The sequence below is a fragment of the Tachypleus tridentatus genome, chromosome 7, assembly GCF_004210375.1.
Source record: "Tachypleus tridentatus isolate NWPU-2018 chromosome 7, ASM421037v1, whole genome shotgun sequence".
Classification (NCBI taxonomy): domain Eukaryota; kingdom Metazoa; phylum Arthropoda; class Merostomata; order Xiphosura; family Limulidae; genus Tachypleus; species Tachypleus tridentatus.
In genome coordinates, this window is record NC_134831.1 from 12,927,263 (window position 1) to 12,953,583 (window position 26,321).

A 26,321-nucleotide genomic window follows, 5' to 3' on the forward strand; every position below is an offset into this window, starting at 1 on the left:
TCTTTATATCCGAAGCAACTAGCGTAAATCTAATATCAGAAGCTATACACCGAATACCGTGATTATTTCTGTTTACGTTTTCTGGCTTAAGATAGTGAATAAGTTGTCGCCAAATACAATAACAAAGCTGAAAAAGGTAAAGTTCCAGATTATTGTATTTTTAATATATGTCATCAATGTATTATGTTACATCCGATTTTTAGACTTGCTAAGGTAAACTTGGAGTTAATACGATGTATTAAATGCAGTAGTTCTGAGGTCTATGCATAATGGCGAATGTCCAATTTTTGAAGACATTTTTAGATGTTTCAGTCTCTTTTTTTTTTAATTATCAGAAACCAAGTCTGTCAGTTAAAGGGTTAATTTTGAATGACCTTTAACTTACCTTTACTATACTTTTAAAATAAATACCATAAGAAAAACAACTTTTATATCGCCTCTTCGTACGCTTACTCCATATAATAATTATTATTACAGGATTAGCTCCTATCTTGTCTTATTCGTTAAAACGTAATTCACAAGTAGTTGGTTCGACCTACCGTTGATTTATCTGTTGTAAATATTTTTAGTTTAAACACATAACTGTAAGAATGTCCACCAGGGGTCCGAGAGAACTGGTCAATCAGTTTCTTCCATAGTAATATTGTTTTCTTAGGCAAAAAAGAAAGAAAGAGAAAAAACGTCATTAACTAACGGATACAATTGTCTGTAAATACAACAAATTGAAAAAGGGTTAACTTAAATTATACGAAGTATTAAACCAAATTATAAATAGAGTTATTTTGAGCTATAAAAAGGGTTAACATAAATTATAGAAATGGTTAGTTTAAATTATTCACACCATATTCAACGTTGTGTCGTTAACTTAAAAAGTAGATTACGAAATAATATCGTCTTTGTTGGTAAAAGACATAATAAAGTAAATAAATAAAACAAGGAATTAGAAAACCACGAAAATATACGCGTTAGAGTTAATTTATAAAACTAATTCAGGAGAGAAACACTTTGAATGAAAACGTATGTGAATATTAACTATGTCAAGATTACAATAATTTCTTAGTTCGTGATTCGTATTTCTATGTGGAAACACGCTAAGGTTTTGAAAGGTGAACAGATTTTGAAGTCAGTATATAGACCTGAAAACAAGAAACAAAACATTTATAACTCGAGACAAGCCTTTTGCATCCATGGCAACATTAACCTCACAAAGATTTATGTGTAATTGTGACACACATATATATATGCTATAAAGAGTTAAGATTAAACTACTGTTAATATTTTTCGTCATTGTCTTTCAAGATTTTTCAAAGAAAACTTTTAAAGAGAATAGTTTATTATCTGTTTCCTGATGCATTTTTAAGACATAGTATTTCAAGATTTTGTTGTATTGTTTATTGTGTATGCAAGGTAGAGAAGTTAGAATCCGGCCAGATCAACGTAAAGAATATGAGAATAATAATATACCTTTCTTTACTCGTCGACGTCTTCCCATGGGTAGGTACTTTGACGTTTAAACTTAGCAGGATAGTTTACTGCACGTGCTGTACTGTGCTTTATTTGACTCGTCAGGCTGACAGAAAAAAATAACCTTGGACATTAAAATCACATGTAACACTGTTTTACAAACCAAGTGATACAAGATTTTAATCACTTAAATTTAATGTCATTCGTCTGGCAATCTAAATGCTTGCACTGAATATATATCTGTAAACATTACAGTTTGTGGAAGAGTATGTTTATTTTTAAAAATATATACAATATTAATATAAAAAAGCACAAGAACAAATTGTAATACCTTTTCGTGCTTTCGTCTAACAGTCATCAATTCTCTGGTGTGCAATATTTTCATACTGTTATATTTTTATGACAAGAATACTGTATTAGTTGTATACTGTTTATATAGCTGATATACGTTAAATGTTGTGTATACTGTTTGTGTTGTTAGTCCTTTTTTTCAAACTGACGTATTTATTTATTTTTAATTTATAGCTTATATATATTATACATTAATTAAAGTTTTTTTGTAATTATAACAGTCTAACCAAAGTTATTTGCCTGAAAGGGAGTTGAAGGCCACCTGGAGGACTCATCTGTTTTAACCATTTGCGCCATTACGCAGTAGTGTGTTGTCTGTCTGTATGTCAGTCAGTCAATAGACACATAATTATATCATATAAGGGATGCTTAACGTTGCAATTTGTAATTTCATGATGTCAGTAAAACGAGAAGAATTATGCACTCTGTAGGCTAGAACACAGCATGATATACGAACATCAAAAGAAAGAAATAAAAATATTTGTTACTTTTAATTTTGGTTTTATTTACTCTTGAAACAGAACACTTTTGGGGATCCTGCGGAAGTACATCTAGTTTTGGGGGTTACTCGAGTTTACGTAGTGATACTGTCTACATCTTTAATTACCTCATGATGTCATAAGCTTGAATATGAAGCTGTTGGCATCAGTTTTTTTTCCTGAAATTTGTATGCATAAAATATTTAAAGGGAAGTGTTATATAGAGAAACTGAGAGATGAATTACACCTTCTTATGTATTGTCAATAACAATATATCTATTAACCTGGCTATGTTTGTAGTTTTGTTAGCAATTAAAACAATTACCACAAGTTTGCAACAGTACATCGAATAGTTCAATAACAATAGGTTAATAAAAAAATATTCACACATGCGCACACAGTAAATATCGTTGCTATGGCAACCGATAACTATTGAATACGTGCGTCATGATATTATATTATTATTTATCTATACTTACAAAACTCAGTTTTCATAATTCACTAAATTTCCTTCCTTTATTAACAACGTAGTTAATTTGAAAGTTGTTCATGTTTGTGTGTTAGATCAAAGCCACATTGAGCGATCCGTTGTATTGTTAATGTGGGGAATCTAACCCCAACCCACCAAATATTTAGCTTTTAAAGTCTGTTGACATTAGGGAGACTATTTTTGAGTAACTTGTCTAGTTTGCTTATTGTGAATCAGTCTTTTACCAGATATTATTAAAACGTACCAGGGATTAAGCCACAATTTCAGCTTGGTTAATTTTTCAGGAGAGACGACTCTTCTTACTATTTATTTGTACTTTACGTGAAACTTCTATTCAAATGAAAAGCTGAAAGGTTGACTAAGAAACCGGCATGAAAACAATATTATGTATACTGTTTTACAGAGATACACCTTGCTCGAGTTTATTACTTTGGTTTGTTTTTGATATTCTTAAGGACAAAATTACATGATCTGTATTGTGCCCACCAAGAGTATCGAAACTCGACTTTTACCGTAATAAGCTTTTAGCTACGTCTGAAGAAATGTGTGAACTCCACAGACCTTTTTTTTTTTTTTTTAAAGTATACATAGGTCCGGCGTGGCCAAGTAGTTAATGTATTCGACTCGTAACCTGAGGGTCGTGGGGTCGTATCCCCGTTACACCAAACATGCTCGCCCTTTCAGCCGTGGGGGCGTTATAATGTGACGGAAAACCTCATTATTCGTTGGTAAAAGAGTAGCCTAAGAGTTAGCTGTTGGTGGTGATGACTAGCTGTCTTCCCTCTAGTCTTACATTGCTAAGTTAGGGAGGGCAAGACGGATATATATCTCTCGTGTAGCTTTGTGTGCAATTCGAAAAAAACAAACATTAAACATACCTACTTATAAGTAGGGTTAAGGCATTGCATAACTTTTACACAGCCACCTGTGTAGTTTTTTGGTTTTACCTGTTTCTACCTCCCAGGATACCTCTTCTACTAATATCTACTTGTGGGCAGTACATATAAGTTTACAACTTATAGTTTATTTTTATAAGTACATCGGATGTGAATTATTGGTTAGTGCATATATGCTTGATTGTGGATCTATAGGTCAAAGATCCCACATTTTCAGCAATGGGAATGTTATAATTAGTGTGACAAGTCAGACAAGTTATTTGATTAAATTTAGTCGCCCAGGATACGAGTGTTACAGGCTGGTTGCCCTGAACCTGTTCAACAGCTTTAAATTGGGAATGGCTACACCCAAGACTTTTAGCCCACATTAAATGTCATCGAGATCGAAAACGCCTCAACCCGATTCATCTAAGCACTCCGCGTTAAGTCAGTCTGGTCAGTTCTTGTGACAAAGATACAAAGATGTTGCCGCTTGGTGACAGTTTGGTGAACTTTTAAAAATATACTATTTTAAGTTAACGTATATTAGTGAATAAACGAGATGACCATAAGTTTGTTAATATTTCTAATGATCGAAGTTCAAGATGTGAAAAGTTTTATAATCTTAGTCAAACTAGCGGCTTATTAAAAATGAAATATTTTCAACTGTACATAATATACATGTGTCATATATTTTTGAACTAGCTGATAAATGCAAAAGTTTGCTAATTTATATAACTTAAAGTTTTGTTTTTCTTCCCTATCGCTCTGGGGTTTCTACCTCCCAGGATATCTCTTCTACTAATATCTACTTTACTCTTTGCACAGTATAGTTTGTAGCCAAGTTTTATTTTTATTTTATGTAGTATCTATAAATACTGTATAAATGTAAACAAATATTGAAATAAATTATAAGAATGTTATAGAAGTAAAAACATATTTCATGGTTCTGTTGCAGTCAGAAGACGGTAGAATCAAATCCACCAGATTAGATGGCGTTTCAACAAACAGGTTTAATATCACATCAGGTTATAACCAAGCTCAGAATCAAACCAAAATTAAGTTAACCAGAATGGCAGTAGAATCAATCAAAGAAACAAGCATGGCGTTCTTTGTCAGAAAACCTTTGCAACAAGAAATTGAACCACGAAGGTGGAAAGGAGACTTGATGACGCAATCAAGAGAACCTTACGACACTTTTCGACCAGGACCAAACTTTGATGATTTTCTCACAGGATTATCCAGGCTTAAAAACATTCCAAGGGTTGATTGTGAGATTTTTTTCTATATACAAGAAATTAATTAAATTACATTACAGATAACTCGAGCACTTTAGAAAACAATACTTTCTTATTTCAGGGGGGATTGGAAGTTAATAAAGCTATTTTCAGTGATACAGAAGTGTTCCTTTGAAGGTATACCAAAGAATACGCATGACGAAACTAAAAGTTATTAAATTAGTTGAAGGTGAAAAGCGCTTGGGTTATCGGTTTGTTTTTTTCTTGAGTGCAAAGCTATACAATGTGCTATCTCTTATCACCACGGGTACCAAAACCCGATTTTAGCGTTATAGGCCCTCAGACTTACCGCTGAGCCAATGGGGGGGGGAGGTCCCTCATTTAGATTAGCCTCCCCAGTGGCACAGAAATATGCCTTCGGAGTAACAACGCTAGAAAACGGGTTTCGATACCGGTGGTTGGCAGAGCATAATTAAACCTTTGTGTTTAATTACAAACAGACACTGAAATTACGTGTAATTTGTTGCCCTTAATTTTTTTTCGTTTTGTTTTGTAAACTTCGTTGAGTCGAAAAAAATATAAGTATATACAAACTTTGAAAAAATAAAATTTTCGAGTTTCACGATAGCGACCCTCGGATTAAACGCCTTAACACACTGGGCCATGCGTGGCTTCTGTTTAGAATTAAACACAATGCTGTAAATTGCACCATCTGTGCTCTGCCCACCACGGGTATCGAAATCCGATTTTTACTTTACCTTTTTATTTGTATTAGATTATTAATCTCAAGTCACATTACTTTTTTCTTTGTGTGTGTGTTTATCTGGATCAAAGTATAGGTTATTCACATTCCATGAGTGACGTAATCAAAAACCGTTGTGTTCAATTACAGAATTTTGTTTATTGTTACGTAAATGTGCACATGGCCCCTGCATGGCCAGGTGGTTAAGGCACTCGACTCGTAATTCGAGAGTCGCGGGTTCGAATCCCGGTCGCACCAAACGTGCTCGCCCCTTCCATCCGTGGGGCGTTATAATGTGACGGTCAATCCCACTATTCGTTGGTAAAAGAGTAGCCCAAGAGTTGGCGGTGGGTGATGATGACTAGTTGCCTTCCTCTAGTCTTACACTGCTAAATTAGAGACGGCTAGCGCAGATATCTCTCATATAGCTTTGCGGGAAATTCAAAACAAACCTAACCAAATGTGCACATATATACCTACAATTGATAAAATGGAAGTAACACATATTTAGATACATGTTCGTTCTTTGGAGTGGACCAGTTAACCCTAGAAATACTAGATAAATTTCTTGAAAGACCAGTTAAAAGTTTTATGAAGGACAGATGAAAAATTTTACGAATTTCTGATCCTGAAGAAAACGTTCCTGTTTGTGCCAGTAGTCGTTAGTAGACGCAGACGTGTGTCAACACGAAGATTTTGTTTTTATTTAAACCGACAATGTTATTATACGTTGTAAGTTGTATCATTATTGTTACAGTGAATTGATATTCAATGGCTGTTTTCTTGTCATGTTTTATTATTATTATTATTACAGATATAACAGCAGACTGCTTCGATAATTACATGAAAATCAACGTTCGTTTCAACGGTACTTTCAACGGGTTAATATACAGTACTGGTTACGTCCACGACCCTGATTGTGTTTTCATTAATGGTTCTGGTGAGAAGTTTTACGAGTTCTTCATCAGGCTAAACAGGTGTGGAACTTTGGGCGAGAGGAATGAATTCAACAATCGTCTTCCAGATGATAAAAGAGTAATAAAACTGTTTGTAATCAAATAACTGAGATACACTACTCCTATGAAACCTAAATATTGAAGTTCGAAACAAATTGAAATACAATGTACGTATACCATAGATAATACAGTAACAGGTACTTCTGCTTTGCTTGCTTAAGACACCTGTAATATTATTTTTTTATTTAGATGTTTAGTTTTTAAATACATGATGTCACTGTTTACACACGTACGTATAAATAGTACTGGAAAAATTATACAAACAGTGAAGAAAGAGAGTTTAAAAGACAAATATTGTGGAGTTACACATAGTATAGTCACGTGTTTATAGTGTACATTGTGGTTGGTTGGCATTCAATCAATCAGAAAATATCACACCAGTAGTAAGCCGATAAAAGGGTAGACATATTATACCCATTTGTACGTTATCATCACAGGCAGCCGAAATAATAAGACGTGCTTCCAGATATGTCCTCGTCCAGTTGTGCAGGCCTTTTGAACCCCCTACCCCGAGACCATGTCGGTATCTGAGATTATCCTAGACGGATTGCTTTGCGACTTCACCCTCGCGTCAAATCATCGCCTAGAATACCCATTGATCCCATGAAGACGAGAATCCTACGATAGGGAGGAATTCTTCTCTAACCCTCAAGCCATGCTGACTTAACATATCTTATAATCCCTGGAGTTCCTTCCCACATGTGACCTGCTTAACCCATAAAAGCAAAACTCACATTTTTATCCTTTTCATTAGAGGCACTAACCTTATCCTTACACTTGAACATTTCCTCGAACACAAAGTTACGTCAGCTCACCGGATGTACTCCCAACTAACTGGCAAAAACTATTCAGTTTATGAAGATCTCCAAATCAACAGTAGATCTGATCCCCAGTCACGGTGATATTTCTATTATTTTCTCTTCAAAGCCAAAAAGTCTTGTAGGAGCAATGGTCGTCAAGCCTTGCCACTAGAAAACTCTATCAGACCATCAAAAATTCCTCATCCCTTAACCCAAGTATAAGTGTACACTACTTCAACCCCGCTGCTGATCATTGTACTCCAACAAGCCGAGAAACTCTCATCACTGACCAAACTAGCCAGGCTGACTTCACGGAAACCAAAGATGCCATCACATCAACAAATGTTATTACTTTTTCCACCTAGATTATGCAGGCCCAACCCCATGCAAGAAGAAAACCCGCGCAAACTCAATCACATCTACTACCTACCATCACTGAACAATATTTCTGTAAGTTTCCTCGTCGATTCGAGTCCCACACATCTACACCCAACGTTTCTACATTAACTGAAAACTTCTGTCTCATGCTACCACGATTACCGTGAATATGAAGGTTATAGTTGTAGTTTTCAAAGCTCACAACATCTCAAATAGAATCGTCTTTTGAGAAGCAAACCATCATCTCCTCAACCATTGACTTTCTTCTCCGTTTGGGAATTTTCTTGGGCATTGTCCAGTTATATTTTTTCGAATAATTTCTATTTCCTCACATAGCAAAATTCTCTGGCGTTGGGTGTATAGATCCTTGCTAGTCTTTGGGGTCATTTGGTTGGCGAATTTCATATCTTCCTTATTCGAGTCTCTCTGGTCTTCTCCAGACTGCTTGAGGCATCTTAAAATCTGTCATATTAACAGAATCTTCTTTAAGTAAGCTTAAACCACCAACTACAGCCTATACCGCCATCACGAAGAGAAATTAAAGCTTCTGAGAAAACCCGATATTTCCGGTTGCGTATTATTCTATATACAGCTCAAAAATTTAGAGGAATAAGTATATATTTCAATAAGTTTTATCATAACTAAATTTATGTATCAAAAACATATCCGTTCGTCTACAAGTGTATTTTTAAGCTTTCGAGTGAAGTTTGAAGCAACTCAAACGAAACTCATCTCACTCAAGGAGAATACAACTCAAGGTACCCTATATAAGGCTGTTACGTGAAACCATGCATTCCTCATTAATTTTCGAAACAATCACCAACATAGATCTTTTGCAGCTTGTTTTGTCAATGTGTACTTTCATCTTTTGTACCCAAGCAGTTAGACGCCATCTGACAGAAAACGAGGTGGCCAGGGCGGTCCAGATGCTGGAGTATGGCCAGACCCAAAGGAGGGTGGCACAGCGCGTCGGTGTGTCACCAAACGTCATTAATCGATTTTGGCAATGTTACCAGGAGACGAACTCTTATGGCAGGAGACCAGGTCAAGTTGCACAAAAGCTAAAGAGAACCGCTACATCGTGACTACCGCTCTGCAGAACGGGTTAGCCACGGTTTGGTCACGGCGAAATGACCTTCAGCATTCCACTGGAACCCGTGTGTCGACCCAAACAGTTCGCAATCGTTTGCACGAAGAACGCCTTAGGGCCAGACGGCCTGCAAGGGAGTTATTCTGACAGTTAGACTCCATGCAGCCAGGTTGGAGTTTGCTCGTCAGCACCTGGACTGGGAACTTCATCAATGGGTCACCGTACTGTGGACAGACGAGAGCATGTTCACTGTGTCTCGTAATGATGGATTGTGCAAGTCGATGCTTATGGAGGAGGTTCTGTAATGGTTTGGGCAGGCATATGCTTGGGGGCCGCACGGACTTATTCATACTCGACAGGGGTGCTCTGAACACACGACGATATAAAGACGAAAATCTGGAATCCATTGTGAGGTTTTTTGCCGGTGCTGTCGGCGATGGGTTCATTCTCATGCAGGTTAACGTGCGAGAGACTTTTGAGTAGCCCGCCAGATCTCCAGATTTAAATCCGATTGAACATTGTTGGGATGTGTTGTCGAGGCGTGTTAGTGAACGCCAGCACAATGTACAGGAACTCGATAGACTGATTCGAAGTGTGCCAAATCGGTGTCAGGAGTGTGTCACAGCCAGTAGAGGTCACACTAGATACTGAATGTTTCAAACATTTCTTGAATAAACGCATGTAAACTGTTTAAAGTATTGTTTCATATGGGATATCAGATTTGGTGATATTGGTCATTTTTTTAAATTTTATTTCTCCATGTTTTACCGTTCATCACACATTAAAAAATGGATACAGATGGAACTGAAATGAGGCAAATTACCTAAAAAGATAAAAAATATTTTCACATTTGGAACACTAAGAGAAATTATATATGCAAAGAACGTACTTGTTCCTTTAATTTTTTTGAGCAGTTTATATTTATTATTCATGGATCTTAGGACTAAAATATTGTATAGCAAACGTGTACAAATAGAGGGTTTGATTATTCAAGACAACTCCATAAGAAAAACTGTGACAAGACTTAATGTGTCAGTAGGAACTACATAAAGACTTTGGAGACGACGCATGAAACTGGAACTGTTAATAACAGAAGTGGTTTGGTAGGTTTGATTTGTTTTGAATTTCGCGCAAAGCTACTCGAGGGTTATCTACGCTAGTCATCTCTAATTTAGCAGTGTAAGACCAGAGGAAAGGCAGCTAGTCATCACCACTCACCGCCAACTCTTGGGCTTCTCTTTTACCAACGAATAATGGAATTGACCGTCACATTATAATGCCCCCACGGCTGAAAGGGCGAGCATGTTTGGCGGGACGGGGATTCGAACCCACGACCCTTAGATAACGAATCGAGTGCCTTAACCACCTGGCCATGCTGGGCTTAAGTCCAGGTAGGAAACTGAAGCTTTCCAAAGAAGAGATGTTAAGTATATTATATATTCAAACATCTAACACCGCCCTCTACATTCCGACACTCAGTTACACAACCCCTTCCAAACATGTGGTCAGCTTCCGGTTAGTTACCTCTTTCTTTCTTTGTGAACCTGACGATGACCGAAGAAGGTCGAAACGTTGTTCTCTCTTCTAAGTAAAATATTTTCTCAACCCAAACGAGCCGTTTTTGCATATATATCTTGGAGTATGTTCTTTACGACTGTTGAGTACATATCTCGCAAATATAGGTGTAAATGTCACCTATAACACAGTAAAATACATATTAGTAGGAAATGGTCTCATTAGACAAGTAACCGCTTAAAAATCACTGAAATTAAAATGAGCAAAGTTGGAGGTGTACGCTGTTTACAGATAAATTCGCATTCGAAATGACTGGATAATACTCCTAGCCCGGATAATGGAAATTGACCATTTAAATTTCTAACATTCTATGTGGCTTGTGTTGGGATACAGAGTACAACGTGTTCACCACTCAAAATCTGCAGCAGGGAAAACAACGACTTTTTTCAGATAAAACAACAACAAACAACAACGTGAAAGCTGACAGTTTATTTCTTTAAGCATCTGGTTTTTATGTATTTAAATTTACGGATTTATGTCTGGTGTTTCAATATAAAACTGTTCAACATAATGATATACGGAAGAAAAATATCTTTACTAATGTACGATTTCCACAGTGAATCATGATAAATAATCAGTACAAGTTTGGGACTGAATCTCAGCCAACGACGAAGGTGATCAGCACTAAATTGATGGCACCCTGACTATCGATGGTAAAAGCAGATTATAATACGTCACGTCATTTTCTCAGGAATACGACAAGGGTTCAAATTATCCTATACATATAGCAAATGTGATGAAACGATATATTGATATTAAAGGAACCAATGAAACTCTCAAAGCTGCGTTTTAGAACGCACAAAGTTTCGACATCGAAGTTATTGAGGTTGTATGTGTTTACATAAAAATATATAAAGGTAATACAGAACATTGATAAACTGTATGCATCATGTAAACTAGGTGTAATGCTCTGTTAAAGCAAATGATTCGTGGCTCGTTGTTAGTCTTATATATACTTTTGTTTTAATACTTTATCTGTTAACATTCTATACTGTTAATAAATTAACCACCTATAGATGGCATTACTCAGTGTACTTTTATAATTTTTAATTATTTCTATTGCTATTAATGCATACAGTAAATGTTTATTTTCATATATGTGGTAATTTGGTGTCCTTCTGCAGTCACCCAAACTGTGTGCGTGTGTGTGACAAAAACACACAAAACGTCAGGATGTAACAACAGGAATTTAACGCCAAAAGTGATTTAATATTAGGAAAGATCATTTGAGATACGTGCCATAGCCCAGCAACATACCTTATTTTTTAATATTTTGTAAAGTTTGGTGAACATTCTTTGCTTTTTTGGAAGAATAAAATTATAGCAAGGAAGATATTCTTAGTTACATGCTGTTCTTGGAACTACTTTTTACATCGTCAGACGCTTCACCTGGGGGTTTCAACGTTACATATAAGCAGGTCATGTGAACAAACGTCAATTAAAGCTGCATTGGAAGACGTGGCAGTCAATGATTCAAGACATGACTGGAAGCTTTTGACATCGAAGTCTGTCAATTTAAAATCCTCCTTTCTCAGCTTCTTAATAGTACCAAAAGATATGTTTTACTTCACTGAAATTGTATTTTTGGATCGGAAGACCACAGCCTTTGTAGATGAGAGATGGTCGCATAGTTTGGCCTGTGAATTCTGTTGCTGGTTTAAGCACTCTTCTGTGCGAATCTTTATACTTTTATTGAAAACTTCTGCTATAAAACAGTGCGTCTTTAGATTGTACATGATTTAAGAGTCATGCTCTACATATATTCGTCATTGTAGTGTGAGTGTGTTTTTCTTACAGCAAAGCCACATCAGGCTATCTGCGGAGCCCACCGAGGGGAATCGAACCCCTGATTTTAGCGTTGTAAATCCGGAGACATACAGCTGTACTAGCGGGGGGCTCGTCATTGTAGAGAACTTTAACAAATCTTTCGAACCCAAAGTCTACATCATGGCGAACATTTATAAAGTGCTTTTAATGTTGGTTAAACTGTAACACCTACTCTAGACTACCTCGAGCGTGAAACACTTGTTACTAATATATTAATATCTTACATTTCACATAACTTTAACTCAACGTTTACACACGTTACTCTTATTTTACAAATACAGAATATTGAAACATACGCAGTACTTTAAATTTTCGTTTCTTCAGTGTCACATAATTTTAGAAAACAGATAAAACAAAATTAGCATGCACGTATTTTTCAAGTAAATGAAATAGAATTAGTGCTTTTTTTTATTAATTTGTGTCCGTACAAGATGAAGTTTAGCAATGCTGTACTTCTATGGTTATCCCACTAGGATAAAATTTAATTGCTATAATGACACATCTGGTGTGTTGTTTCTACAGCCCTCTAACGAGATGAGGTTTAGTAACTATACTGATAATTTCGATGTGATACTTCCACAGATTCCCCCTGGGAGTATGAGGAATACGGTCACGATACAGTACAACCCAATAATCGAAGAAGAATGGGACGAACATTTTCGCGTCACTTGTGAATACGGTTACGAATTTCGAAAGACGATCACGTTTCCTGTCGTAGACGTTGAGTAAGTAAAAGAGAATTTTGAACTGACAAAATACCCGGATTAATATGTACTGAACTTGAAAGGTTTAAAGAGGTGGTCGTAACTTCGATGTTTAAGTTTTTTTCTTTCTTATCTACTGAAGTTTATAATTATTTCTAGACCCCCCATTTTAATATTGTAGGCAGAAAAATCTGCCACTTTTTCTGAAAGTAAGTTTTCTGCGCTAGTTTATTTTTCTACTCATTTTTTTTCTCTAAAGCACTAGTTTTATACTTATCTGTATTTTTTTCTAATCATTCCTTTTTGTATAAACACAAATTTCGTGACTAATCTTGTTTATTTTACTTACCGTTTTAAGAAGAATCGGTTTTCTGGTTTGCATCATTTACCTAATGATACTTTTCAGAGCACCGTTTTAACCTGTATTGTTTTTTTACTCTAGTCTTCAGACCAAATGTTTTTACTTGGTTGTTTTGAAATAACATAACTAAACTAACCAGAATCATGAATTATCTGATAGTGCTTCAATACATTTGTTATTAGCCATATTATAGGTAAAAAAGTGTATACCCTATCTTTGATTTGAACATTATTTTGAACATTTTATTTATCTAGTATTTCATTTAAATAAAACATCCTAACAATTAAATAAATAAATAGTATAAAATGTTTTACAATTTCTTATAGAAACAGAGTAAATGCATACAGTATTACAAAGGCGGGCCCGGCATGGCCAGGTGGGTTAAGGCGTTCGACTCATAATCTGAGGGTCGCGGGTTCGAATCCCTGTTCCACCAAACATACTCGCCCTTTCATCCGTAGGGGCGTTATAATGTTACAGTCAATGCCACTATTCGTTGGTAAAATAGTAGCCCAAGAGTTGGCGGTGGGTGGTGATGACTAGCTGCCTTCCCTCTAGTCTTACACTGCTAAATTAGGGACGGCTAGCGCAGATAGCCCTCGTCTAGCTTTGCGCGAAATTCAAAACAGTCAACATTGGCGGCCATACTTGTAGTTATGACATTGATAAGACTTTTACAGCAAACTCTCATTCATTAGTTACCAAGTCCATGTGCTTTTTTTTACCCACCATTATGCCCCAAGTTGATAGAAATAACCATAAAAGTGAAGTATGTTTCCGTATCGAATAAAGTTTCCATACGTTTGGTGCAAAGAAAGATAAAAGAAAAAATTAGTAAAAATTGGAGAAGTTGTATCTTTGGTAATGGATTCCCTTGAATGGATTCCCACAGTGTCTTGCAGGTTGGCCCGGCATGGCCAGGTGGGTTAAGGCGTTCGACTCGTAATCTGAGGGTAGCGGGTTCGAATCCCCGTCGCACCAAACAAGATCGCCCTTTCAGTAGTGCTGGCGATATAATGTGACAGTCAATCCCACTATTCGTTGGTAAAAGAGTAGCCCATGAGTTGGCGGTGGGTGGTGATGACTAGTTGCCTTCCCTCTAGTCTTACACTGCTAAATTAAGGATGGCTAGTGAAGAGAGCCCTTCTCTGTACTTATTTAAGATGTGTATCCTGATTTGAAAGTAAAATTATTAGGTCTAATGAATTCTAAACGATAAAGTGATAAAAGGTTACCAATAACATACATATATTATATGTTTACTAAGGTTAGTATTCTTGTTTTCATTTAAAGTATTAGCATCAACTTCCATTGAAGTTACAAGTGGTGAAATTGATTTAAAACTTTTTTAAATATTTGTTATTAATCTAGGGTAAGTCCCGGTAATCCTGTCGTGTTTACTTTAACCCCACCTCAGTGTTATATGGAGATTAGAAATGGATTCAATGTGAAAGGTCAACGGATAGATGGTCCCGTCAGTGTGGGAGAACCATTAACTTTGGCCATCTATATGAAGACTGAAAACAGTTAAGTTGAACTTAGTTTTTAAAAAAATTCAGAATTTCGAAATAAAAATAACATTTATTTTTGAACAATCTAGGCTAAATTTTACAAAATGTTAACATGATTTTAGTACAAAATACGTACTAAACAAATATAATTAGCACATTAGCTTGAATTTACATTTAGTATATTTCACATACTTATAATTATGTTAACAATGCACATAAAGTACAAAGATTATAATATTATTATTATATCCAATACACCTAGCCTGGCATGAACCAGTGTTTAGTGTGTTGGGCTGCCTATCCAAAGGTCCAACGCTAAAGACAAGAATTTCAGCTAAATACGCTCCACAGGTGCATAAGCAGAGGATGTCGCTGCCTGTTTGATCTTACCCTGGTGAGCAGTTTTAAATTATTGTTGGCTGTACCAGATCCTGAGGCGTGTTGATCTGGTTATGTAACTCATATATCGCATAAAAGTGCGTTCAGGTTGAAACTAATAATATTTATTCAACTTCTACGTGAGGTAGTGTGTTCATAACAAACATTTTACGATGCTAAGCACTGAAGAAATTGAAAAAGATTATAAAAGCTAAACTTAAATTGTTAAGGGCGATACAGAGTCTTTTGAAACTATCAAAGCGAACATTCGTTGTTTTTTTATGCTCCCTGTGGTAAGAATTTTTTTCAGCCATGATACTTCGTCAGAACGTTTATTACTTAGTAAAGCTTTTTAGTGCTTTCAACCTCTTCTAATTAGAAATACACTTGTGTTATAAGCTATATTTTTAAGTTTATATTTTGTTCGTTTGCTAGAGGGAGCTGCTGAACATTGACGATTTAATGATGTTGTTTGTTTGTTTTTGAATTTCGCACAAAGCTATTCAAGAGCTATCTGTGCTAGCCGTCCCTAATTTAGCAGTGTAAGACTAGAGGGAAGGCAGCTAGTCATCACTACCCACCGCCAACTCTCGGGCTACTCTTTTACCAACGAATAGTGTGATTGACCGTAACATTATAACACCCCCACGGCTGAGAGGGCGAGCATGTTTGGCACGATAAGGATGCGAACCCGCGACCCTCAGATTACGAGTCACACGCCTTAACACGCTTAGCCATGCCGGGCCACGATTTAATGATACATAGTTTTGTGAAATGTGTGGGTGTGTGTGTTTTCTTATAACAAAGCCACATCGGGCTATCTGCTGAGCACACCGAGGGGAATCGAACCCATGATTTTAGCGTTGTAAATGCCTAGACTTACTGCTATACAAGCGGAGGGCGTTTTGTAAATTATCTAGAAAAAAATATTAGTTATAAATACCAGAATCAGTAAGCAGTGAGTCAGTCAGTGTTAGTTCACAGAAGTACCTAAATCAGTGATAGGTATCGTATATATTTAATCACTTAATCCATTAATCATAAAACTGTAGGAATAATTTAAAGTTTTACATTGTTCATAGCATAATTAGCAGCATTGTGTTTCCATATGAATGTTATTTGTAAACGTATATCTTCAAAGTACGAGTTACAACAGCGTGCAAGTGAGATCGGCTTTTAGAAACTTTAAGGAATAAATAAACTAGTTCATTATCATTAGATAGACTGGACTTTGAATTATTTTCACAAAATGATTTAAAAGAATCCACAGAACGAAATACAACGTCAAAACACTTGTTTATAATTTAATATAATATAAACATCATGTTATATGCTATAGTCGCGAGTTCGAATCCCTGTCACATCAAACATGCTCGCCCTTTCAGCCGTGGGGGTGTTATAGTGAGCGGGTCAGTCCCATTATTTGTTGATAAAAGAATAACTTAAGAGTTGGCGATGGGTAGTGATGACTAGCTGCCTTCCCTCTAGTCTTACACTACTAAATTAGTGGCGGCTAGCGCAGATATCCCTCATGTAGCTTTGCGCGAAATTAAAACCAAACAAACCTTCCCTCTAGTCTTACACTGATAAATTGAGACGGTTAGCGAAGATAGCTCTCGAGTTGCTTTGCGCGAAATTTAAAATCAAACAAACAAACTTCAGATAAAGAGTTCGATACGTTAACCAGTAAGCCACTATAGACCTTAAAAATAAAGGGTCATACTAGTTGGCTTAAGTCTACTTTATACAGTCTACGATAAATGAGTATTTACTAGTATATATAGTGTAACAACACAAAAATCATATTTCTACTATAATATTATTTTTAATAATCAATGATAGTAATAATTAATCAATCAACATTTATTTTGATTTAAAAACATTGTGTTTTTATATCCTTTATAGCGGGGTTCGATATTCTTGTAAGTAATTGTGTAGCTCACAATGGCGGGCAGAAGCGTCTTCAGTTGATAGACTCGAACGGGTAAGGTTTATTTTATTTATAATTTACTATTTGTAATTGAATTATAATATCGAACCGTATTACAAACATTTTCTCTAGCTTTGTTGATTGTGTAAAAAACAACAACAAGAGGTTACAAATGAAGTTAGAATACGGACAAAAATTCAGGTGTAACCAGATGATAAAATAAAGCTTAGTAGTTGTTAAGTGTAAATTAGGCTAACTTGCTAAATGTTTTTTTTTTAATTAATATATTACTAAAATTAAATTAATTAATACAATTTTCGCTAAATTACTATGGAAGAACAAACACAAAGTTACTAAAATTGAGAAACTTAAAATAATTTATTTAATTCAAACTATTAAATATTTGATGTGATAAACTGTTTAAAATTTTCCAAGTGTTTAAAGCACCAAAAGCACACACACACAACGATCTCCACTACGTTCATACTTGCATTACAAAGTGTGAAATATATATGTAATATTTTAATTTCGAAAAAACTGAGGGTTTTATCAATATGTTGATTTTGGAATGTTATGCAGATGTGTTACCAACGATAAACTGATTACACCGTTTCGGGGACAAGTTAACGGAAATAACGGACAGGATATAACTTTATATGCCTACCTGAAGGCGTTTAGGTTCACCGGAAGTCCCGCTCTTTATTTAGAATGTGACATTCATATGTGTCATGGAACTTGTCCAGTAAGTAACCGTATTGTTGGAAAATTCTAGTTATCACCCTACAAACAAACAATTCTAGTTCGACGGTGCTAACTGACTATCAGGTTAGGGTTTGTTATTTTTTAACTCTCTGATATTTAGGATTGGAATAAAGTTGGCTTTTTTTTTTGTGTGTTAAATGTTGTGCAAAGCTATTCGAGGATAATTTGCACTAATCTTCCCTAATTTAGAAGTAATAGACTAGCTGGAATACAGCTAGTCAACACTAAACAACGCCATCTCGTGGGCTACTCTAATAGAATAGCGGGATTTGATCGTCACTCTTATGACGCATCAATGGTTCCAGATGTGCGATTTTTATTTTATTTTATTTTTTGACGTTAGTTGTAACAGGATACGAACTACAGAACCTCAGGTCTAAAGTACAGGACGCTAACAATGAAACCACGCTCGTCCCAGAATAAAGCTCTGAGTTCTAATATGAATTATTTTAAATACCTTCAAAGGAGATAAAGAGAAAGATGATAACTTGGAGAAAAAAAATTTTAAAATGTTATTTATGACATCATATCCCGTTTTAAGAAAATGTTATTTATGACATCATATCCCGTTTTAAAAAAATGTTATTTATGACATCATATCCCGTTTTAATTTCAGTATTTTTCACGCAGTTTAAGTAATACTTTATATTTTATTATACGTATTCAAAAATTTAAAAATAAAGCCCTGTCACAGTTCTCAAATGCATTTCCACGATAACCAACATTAGTTGTTGATAATACCATTAGGTGGCGCATGCTGTTATTTCTTTTTTAGTGCAAAGCAACACACCAGGATATCTGCTCTCTGCTCACAGAGGAGAATCAACCCTCGAAATTTTTTTTGCGTTGTAACTTTGTAAGCTTACCATCAACCCACTGGTGGACGTGGCATGTGCACTTTTGTTTGACTTTATAATTATACATTTAGAAAAATAAAAGAAAGCGCACAATTACACATACTTAAACAAAATGGTGATAATTCAGAAATACAAGAACAATGCATATTTAGCTTTAACATTCCAACTGTTGACAACTCTGTTATTAGGTACAAACAAATTTTGTGACGAATAGTAACAGAGTCCCTGTAAGGCTTAGGTCTGATTTGTCTGTTTCATTTCAAAGTATGTGTGGTTTGTCGCAGCGTATCAATATACACTGACAATTTCATTATAAGCACACTTTCTGTGGAATGTTGATGTTTGTTTTTAGTTTATGTGTAGTTAATTACAAAGCTATGAGACTGGCTGTTTGTATTACGCCCGCCACGGGTATTGAAACCTGGTTCTAGACCCCCAACGGAACAGCGGTAAGTTTACGGACTTGAAATGGTAAAATCCGGGTTTCGATTCCTCTCGTTAGGCCTAGCATATAACCCAACGCGGTGGCTTTTCTGTAAAACACTGAGAAACTGAAGGGAGAGGAGAGGTAATTACAACATAATAAAAAAGCACTCTGCAATTGGGGGCCAAACGTGCATTATAAGAGTGACGGTAATATTCCATTGTTCGATTAAATGCAGTAGGTGGTGTTGATCAGATGCTCCCTTTATTGGTGACCTTGAGTGAAATTTGATACACAACAATCAACATAAATAATATGCTGTATCTCCTGGTAATGATACCAACCATAAACAAAGAATTACTTGAAGTCAATAAATCAGTGTAATTGAAACTATATGATAAGATTAACTATTCTCTTTAGTTGCTTGTATATTTAATGTTTTGATTTTACAACTAACTGGATTAATATTTACTTATTACTGAATTGCTGATTACGACCAGGTGTTATTTCCAGTTTCTTAACATATATGTAATTTCAGTTGTGAAAACGCTATGAATATTGAAATAGTTATTAATATGTAATTTATCAGTAAAATTTGATGGAGTTTTACCAGCCTTATTTATTTATTGTTGTTTGTGGGAGGGGGACTTTAAAACAGGAGTGGCCAACCGTATCTCTCGAGATGCACGTGCAAAATTCAGGTTTCGATACTTGTGGTGGGTAGAACACAGACAGCCCGTGTTGTGTCTTTGTGCTTCAAAATAAACCAACCAACCTACTTTTATTTATGTATACAAATGCCACTTGGCAAAGAAGTATTCTTTATCAGCCGATCGAATGCTGAACAGATGTATTAGTGTATTTAAATATAACAGGTAGAATATTATTGAAAATACTTACCATTATTACTGTATATTGTTTGTTATTTTCTTATTGGCTCTGCAACATTTTATTGATTTCCTAAGATTTGTAAGATACCTGGACCTTCTCTTTACATGTGTATCGCAAATGACAGTTGACATGAGTTTACCTCATTCCAAGACCTAACTAGCTGTTTTATAGTAAATTACGATTCGAACCATCACAATTATTGGTTTTATTGGTTCTCTGAAGCCCCAACGATGCTACTGGAAAACTCTGACGAGACGATCAGTTGACGACTTCCACGCTCAACCAACAACTTCTCCAATGTTTGAGAGCATTAACCTGTTTCAAGCCTTGGAAGTTCAACAAGATGATGGCAGCTTGTATCTAAGGAAACGAAATAACAAAGGTGATTTACTTAATTTTGATTTTCGGTGACGTCAGTTTTAATGTTCGGAATAATTAGTTAAATAACGACGGGCGTGTAAATATTTTGAATAAATATTATATCCACCGATACTGCAATACATTAGTAACGAATAAATATTAACTTAAGTTCTGAAACTTTCGTGGTATTAGAGGAATTAAACAAAATTGCATTTTGTTACCGGAAGTGAATTTTTGTTTGCCAACCAGATTACTAAAGTTAACTCTTAAGAGTCAGTTTACTTTCAAAGTAACAAGTTATGATTAATTACCAGTTTCTTCATAAAGCCTTTTACAGTCACTCATGTAAAGTCACAAATCATTGTTGTCATTTTTTCACACGGACTGCTAAAGGCACTTACAGTCACAAGTTAAGAGTAATCATCATTTCTTTTGCATGACTTCAAATACCTTTATAACCACCCATCCAAAGTCACATTAGCTATAAATTCTTTCACATGAGTTACTAAAACCCATTACAGTCGCTTATCTAAAGCCATGAATCATGTTTAAATTTTTTTAGTATAGGCTACTAAAACTTCCTTACAGTTACAAGTCATACTTGACCGTAATTTCTTTCATGTAACCTACTAAAACCCTTTACAATTGCTGAAACAAGTTATCCAGCTAGTAAGTACGCTAATAATCTCTAAATTGTAAAAATAAATCCACCAGAAAATGAAACTTAATTCTTTCAACTCAACAACATTTTTGTAATTTCGATTTACACTATAAAATTTATTATGTTGTAGGTTAAAAACAAACTGTATTAAATTTAACTGAAAAAAACTCCATTAAAGTGTTCTTTATCAATTGATATTTAGTCGGTTTTTTCGTAATTTCTTTGCTGTCTTGGGTGACACAATATCGGTTCGTAGTCATCCTGAATTAACTACTTGCAACACTATTGTCGCAGAGACACCACGTTCATAATTCCATTGTCTTCACTATTTACTGTCGAATCATTAAAGTGAACGTATTCGTCCTGAAACAGATCTCTCAAGTCTGCATTATTCAAATACCAGGAATACAACCAAGCAGCATGTTTCCATAACATAACTCGACCATTTCCTTCTGTATAAAATAAATTAAGCTAACTGATTAATTGCAATTATGTTTCCCAATAGTGATCCTAAATAAAAGTACATATTGAGAAAGCTGTATTATTTTAATATTTGTGAACGTAATTTAATATTTCTTTTTTACTTATTAAATATTAAGCAATTCAAAGTTGTTGGAGAAAATGTTTAACATACCTTCATAAATTACTTTACAACTGTATAATCATTTGTAAACTATACACTTGTTCAGAATAGTTAGAAGTAACATTAGGACTTTTACACAAAGTTCATTTCACATTTTTAATTTTTTTTAATTTTCTTTCTTTTTTTTACTAGTAGACCAAGAAAACGGGGGATATGTGTGTCTACGGGTGCTTGGCTTTGCCGCCATCTTTGCGGGCTTGGTATTTGTTCTCATGCTAACCACCGGTTTGACCATGTGTCTCTGTATTCGTCTACGTAGAATAAAAGCTGTTGCAGACGAAAGATCGGTTAAAATGGATCATCAGTTCGCAAGCTACTTAGAAAAAACGTACTGAACACGGTGGAGCCAGAGTAAAAATAAAATATAAGTAAACTAACTCATTTGATCACCAACGCTTATGCGCATATCGTATGTTATGTTATTTTATTTTATTTCGTTTTTGATTTCGTCGAGTTTAGATGAAATATGTCTTGGAAAGTGGATCTCTACCTACTACATCAAACATTCAGAAAAAACAAAAAAACATCAGTATCTGAGTAGTTTTCCATAAAAATAATGTAAGCAAAATCAATCCTACTAGCCAAGAACCACAGTATTATAAATAGTTCATTTTTGTATTTTGTTTCTCAAACACACAAAAACAAAAGCGCACAATGGGCTGTTTGCGCTGTTGACGTTGCATCTATCTAACCCTGAATTTTAGCATTTTAAATTCCGGAATTTACCACTCGGACAACGAGAAGAGGGGAATGTGGTTTTCTGTCGAATATATTAAGACTGTTGGTGCAAGTTGAGGCATTAGTAGATTCTATCTGGTGTTCGTCCAAGATAAGGCTTAAATCACTCGATGATTATCTACTTCTGGATAATTACTTTGCTCTATCATAATGTTTCCAGTTTAAATATAATCAACCTTATAAATTTAAGAAAATTGTTTTCTAGGTTATTATTTTTACCCTGGAAAATTAAAATAAATTGTAATGTTCAGGTGATCTACAATATTTCAGCTCTGTGGCAAGGTCATTACGATTTATATGTTCGTTTATACCAGTTTTTAAACTTTGTACGTTACTAAATCGGTCTCCATGCGATTGATTTGATATGAGTCTCAACTAGAACCTTTAGTTGTTGCTCTGTTCTCAGTTTTACTAAATGTTGAATAAAGCAGAAACCAACTGTTTTGTGACATCTTTAACCTGTCGTATATCCACTGCAGTTACTTCTGAAGTTTCGAATCGTAAGTTGATATGATGACCCCCCTTTGAATCGTTATTTGAAATTGTGATGCCCTTTTAGAATAAAGTTACGAATCGTAAGTTGAAATTAAGGTGCTCCTTTGGAATCGTTAGTGAACATAAATGTATCCTTTTAAAACAATCTTTCGAGTCTATAATTGTGATAAAGATGTTCCTTTAAAACAAAGTTTTGAGTCTTTAACTGATATTAAGATTTCATGTTATAGAAGAGATTAAAATTATTAGTTAATATTACAATGTTCTTTTTGAACAAAGTTTCGAGTATCGTTAACTGATATTAAGATGCCCCTTTGGAGCAGAGATTAAAATCGTTAGTTAATATTAAGACCCCTCTTAAGAAGGGAATTTAAAATTGTTAGGATTAAGATGCCCCCTTCAGAAGAGAGTTTCAAGTCGTTAAAACAGTTTCGAACCTGTATTTAAAAAATCTAAGCCTTTCCTCAAACAGGATGAAAACCAGTGCTCGAACAGAAGAGGAGCGTGGCCATCTATCGTCATTAAAACGAATGTTAAAGTAATCATACACATGAAGGAAGGTTTCCATAGTGATATTACGCTAACTCAGCCTCAGTTGAGGCATGTGTGTGTACAGCTACAGTCGTATTGATTCTTCTTCTTCTGTACCAAATATTTTTTTTCTATCAATCATTAGAAAACGTATTTTGTAAGTTGGCTACCAATATCCGTTGCATGCAAGTTTATTTTTGAATCCTAAATTTGAACTAACTGGTGACCGATGTAATTATATCCGCGATGTATCTGTGTAAATGAGAGTATCAGGTTGGTATATATTTCTTTCATTCACCGTACAGAATTCCTCTTGTTACGTGGTCACAATTCGAGCACTGGTTGACTTGGTTGTTATTAGTTTACCCCTTCATCAAGAGCGTTTGTAGGATAGGACAAGGGGTCATTTGCTTTCCCCCCTCTTGAATTTAGAAAATTTATTTCAATACTTTATTTTAACAATTATTAGAATATAATACTGTTTAGATATAAATGACAAAACTTGGTTTACATATGCACATCACATTCAAACTTCGAGACAAATGGTTTTCCCCCCACATGCAATATAATCCATGAACGCTCATGCTCTACGTAAAAACAGTGTTGAAGTTGTAGGTACATTCAATGTGTAAACATGTGCGTCATGGGAACTGTTTTAAGTGTCAAGTTGCACTATGCAATGGGCATGAACAAATTTATCAATAAGCCCAAATCCAAAAAAAGGGTTCATAAAAAATATCTGCGTTCTTCGTTCGCATTCTTGCATACGAGTCTTTATTTGACGTTTTTTAACAAAAAAAATGTTTGAAGTCGAGTTTTATATTTAAACTGAATTAGGCAAACATTAATATGTAGTCATTTTCAAAATTATAATATTCATAGTTTTTGTTTGCTTTTTTGTTGTAATTATGTTTCATTATTTTAATTAAATTTATATAATTTTAAAGTTTAATTAAAACCATTTAATGAACCATTATGGTGGAAAATGTACTTAAGTTCCTTTTTCGAAAATGCGCAGGCTTTGTACAAGGTTTCAGTTAGACTTTGACTAGCGTTTCTTTCTGGTTTCATCATAATTATTTGTTTGATAAAGATTTTAACAAGCCTTATATTAGAGAATGTGTAGGCCTAGTTCAAAGAACGATGCGTTAGGTAAGCCTCATGGAGCTGATTCATTGTGTTGATTTTCACATAGATGAATTTTGTTATGAATTTGTCGTTGCTAAAGGTCGTAATTTAAAAAGTATACATTGGGGTTTTGGACCAATGTTGTGTAATATATAAAATAAAATTATATATTCCTTCAACGTTTTTCCAATATAGAATGTAATTTTTCTTATATCCAGTTCAGATATAATTCTGCTAAGAAGTATTGCATGTTATTTTCCTAAATGTGGTGTATACAAGCTGGAATTTATTTATTCATTTTTCAATGAAGATTGTGCATATATTAGGTTGTTTTAAGTACTGGTGGTATAATAAATATAAAAGCATCCACACTTGTTTTGAAAATTGTATTTGGCCCGGCATGGCCTAGCGCGTAAGGCGTGCGACTCGTAATCCGAGGGTCGCGGGTTCGCGCCCGCGTCGCGCTAAACATGCTCGCCCTTCCAGCCGTGGGGGTGTATAATGTGACGGTCAATCCCACTATTCGTTGGTAAAAGAGTAGCCCAAGAGTTGGCGGTGGGTGGTGATGACTAGCTGCCTTCCCTCTAGTCTTACACTGCTAAATTAGGGACGGCTAGCACAGATAGCCCTCGAGTAGCTTTGTGCGAAATTTCCAAACAAACAAAAAATTGTATTTATTTGATCTAACCTTGTTCTTACGTCTCTCTGAATTCAGATTCGCAACAGACAAATTAAACAGAATTTTGGATAAATTACTTTTATCTCTAGTTTTAACTTTAGTTTTACAGTTTGTGACAAACTTCATAAATATATTGATGATATAAAGACATAGAGATACCTTTTTAATCCTCCTACTTTTTAATATATCACTCAGTTCGGATCATTGGAACTTTAACACACTTGGTATTTTCACGCTGAAAAATCACTGTTTTAACTCGCCAATTTCATGTCGGTTAGTAGTATATAATATGCAAAGGGTGGACAAAAAAAGTGCCCCCTTGAAAATGTTGTTAATTTGTTATATCGTTTTATTAAACAACAGAAAAAAATTAAAACTATGTTTTTAGAACGCATTTGACGAGATCTGTTCAAATATGATCTCAAACCCTAATTTTAATACTGGCTTTCGTAAAAACCTGAATGTTTTGATTTTTTACATTTTCTCATAAAAATGTCGTGCACCTGTTGTACTCTTTATTTCCGTTAGTCTACAAAATGATCGAACAAGTTCCTCTGTAATTGTGGAGTCGTTGAAAGATATTTCAGAAATAAGAGAACTGGCGTTATTGAATAGCCAGATCAATCACCTGATATCAATCCGATTGCAAATGTATTGGCTGAGTTAAACCGATTAACGAAAGATCGCAAATCAAACACAGAAGATGAACTTTTTGATGTAATCCAAGAAGAACGACGGTCAATCACTCAGGAATATCTGAACAAACTCACTGAAGCGTATTAAGCAGTATTGAAATCCAAGGGAATACCAAACAAATATTAGCTTGTGATACTGGTTTGTTGTTTTGAGTTAATTTTTTTTACGTTTGATTATTGTTTGTTTTTACAATTAGCCTACAAAATGATCAAACAATAAAACAATTTAATCAACTGAAAAGAAACTT

General features: G+C 34.9%; 1 protein-coding gene across 1 annotated transcript; it reads left to right on the plus strand.

Moving 5' to 3' along the window:
* LOC143257939 (uncharacterized) lies at window positions 1–24,380 on the plus strand. Its single transcript, XM_076517010.1, has 10 exons — window positions 1–136; window positions 1,408–1,494; window positions 4,618–4,930; window positions 6,454–6,674; window positions 12,908–13,050; window positions 14,762–14,916; window positions 17,185–17,263; window positions 17,789–17,951; window positions 20,366–20,525; window positions 21,943–24,380. Exons 2-10 carry the CDS (start codon window positions 1,447–1,449, stop codon window positions 22,140–22,142), a joined length of 1,482 nt encoding a protein of 493 aa, XP_076373125.1. The 5' UTR covers window positions 1–136; window positions 1,408–1,446; the 3' UTR covers window positions 22,143–24,380.
* The last annotated feature ends 1,941 nt before the right edge of the window (window positions 24,381–26,321 follow it).

Coding starts and splice junctions, on each gene's coding strand:
- LOC143257939 (XM_076517010.1), top strand. CDS start 1,447: ATGAGAATAATAATATACCTTTCTTTACTCGTCGACGTCTTCCCATGG. Junction 1,495..4,617: donor TCGTCGACGTCTTCCCATGG/GTAGGTACTTTG, acceptor GTTCTGTTGCAG/TCAGAAGACGGTAGAATCAA. Junction 17,952..20,365: donor TGTGTCATGGAACTTGTCCA/GTAAGTAACCGT, acceptor GGTTCTCTGAAG/CCCCAACGATGCTACTGGAA.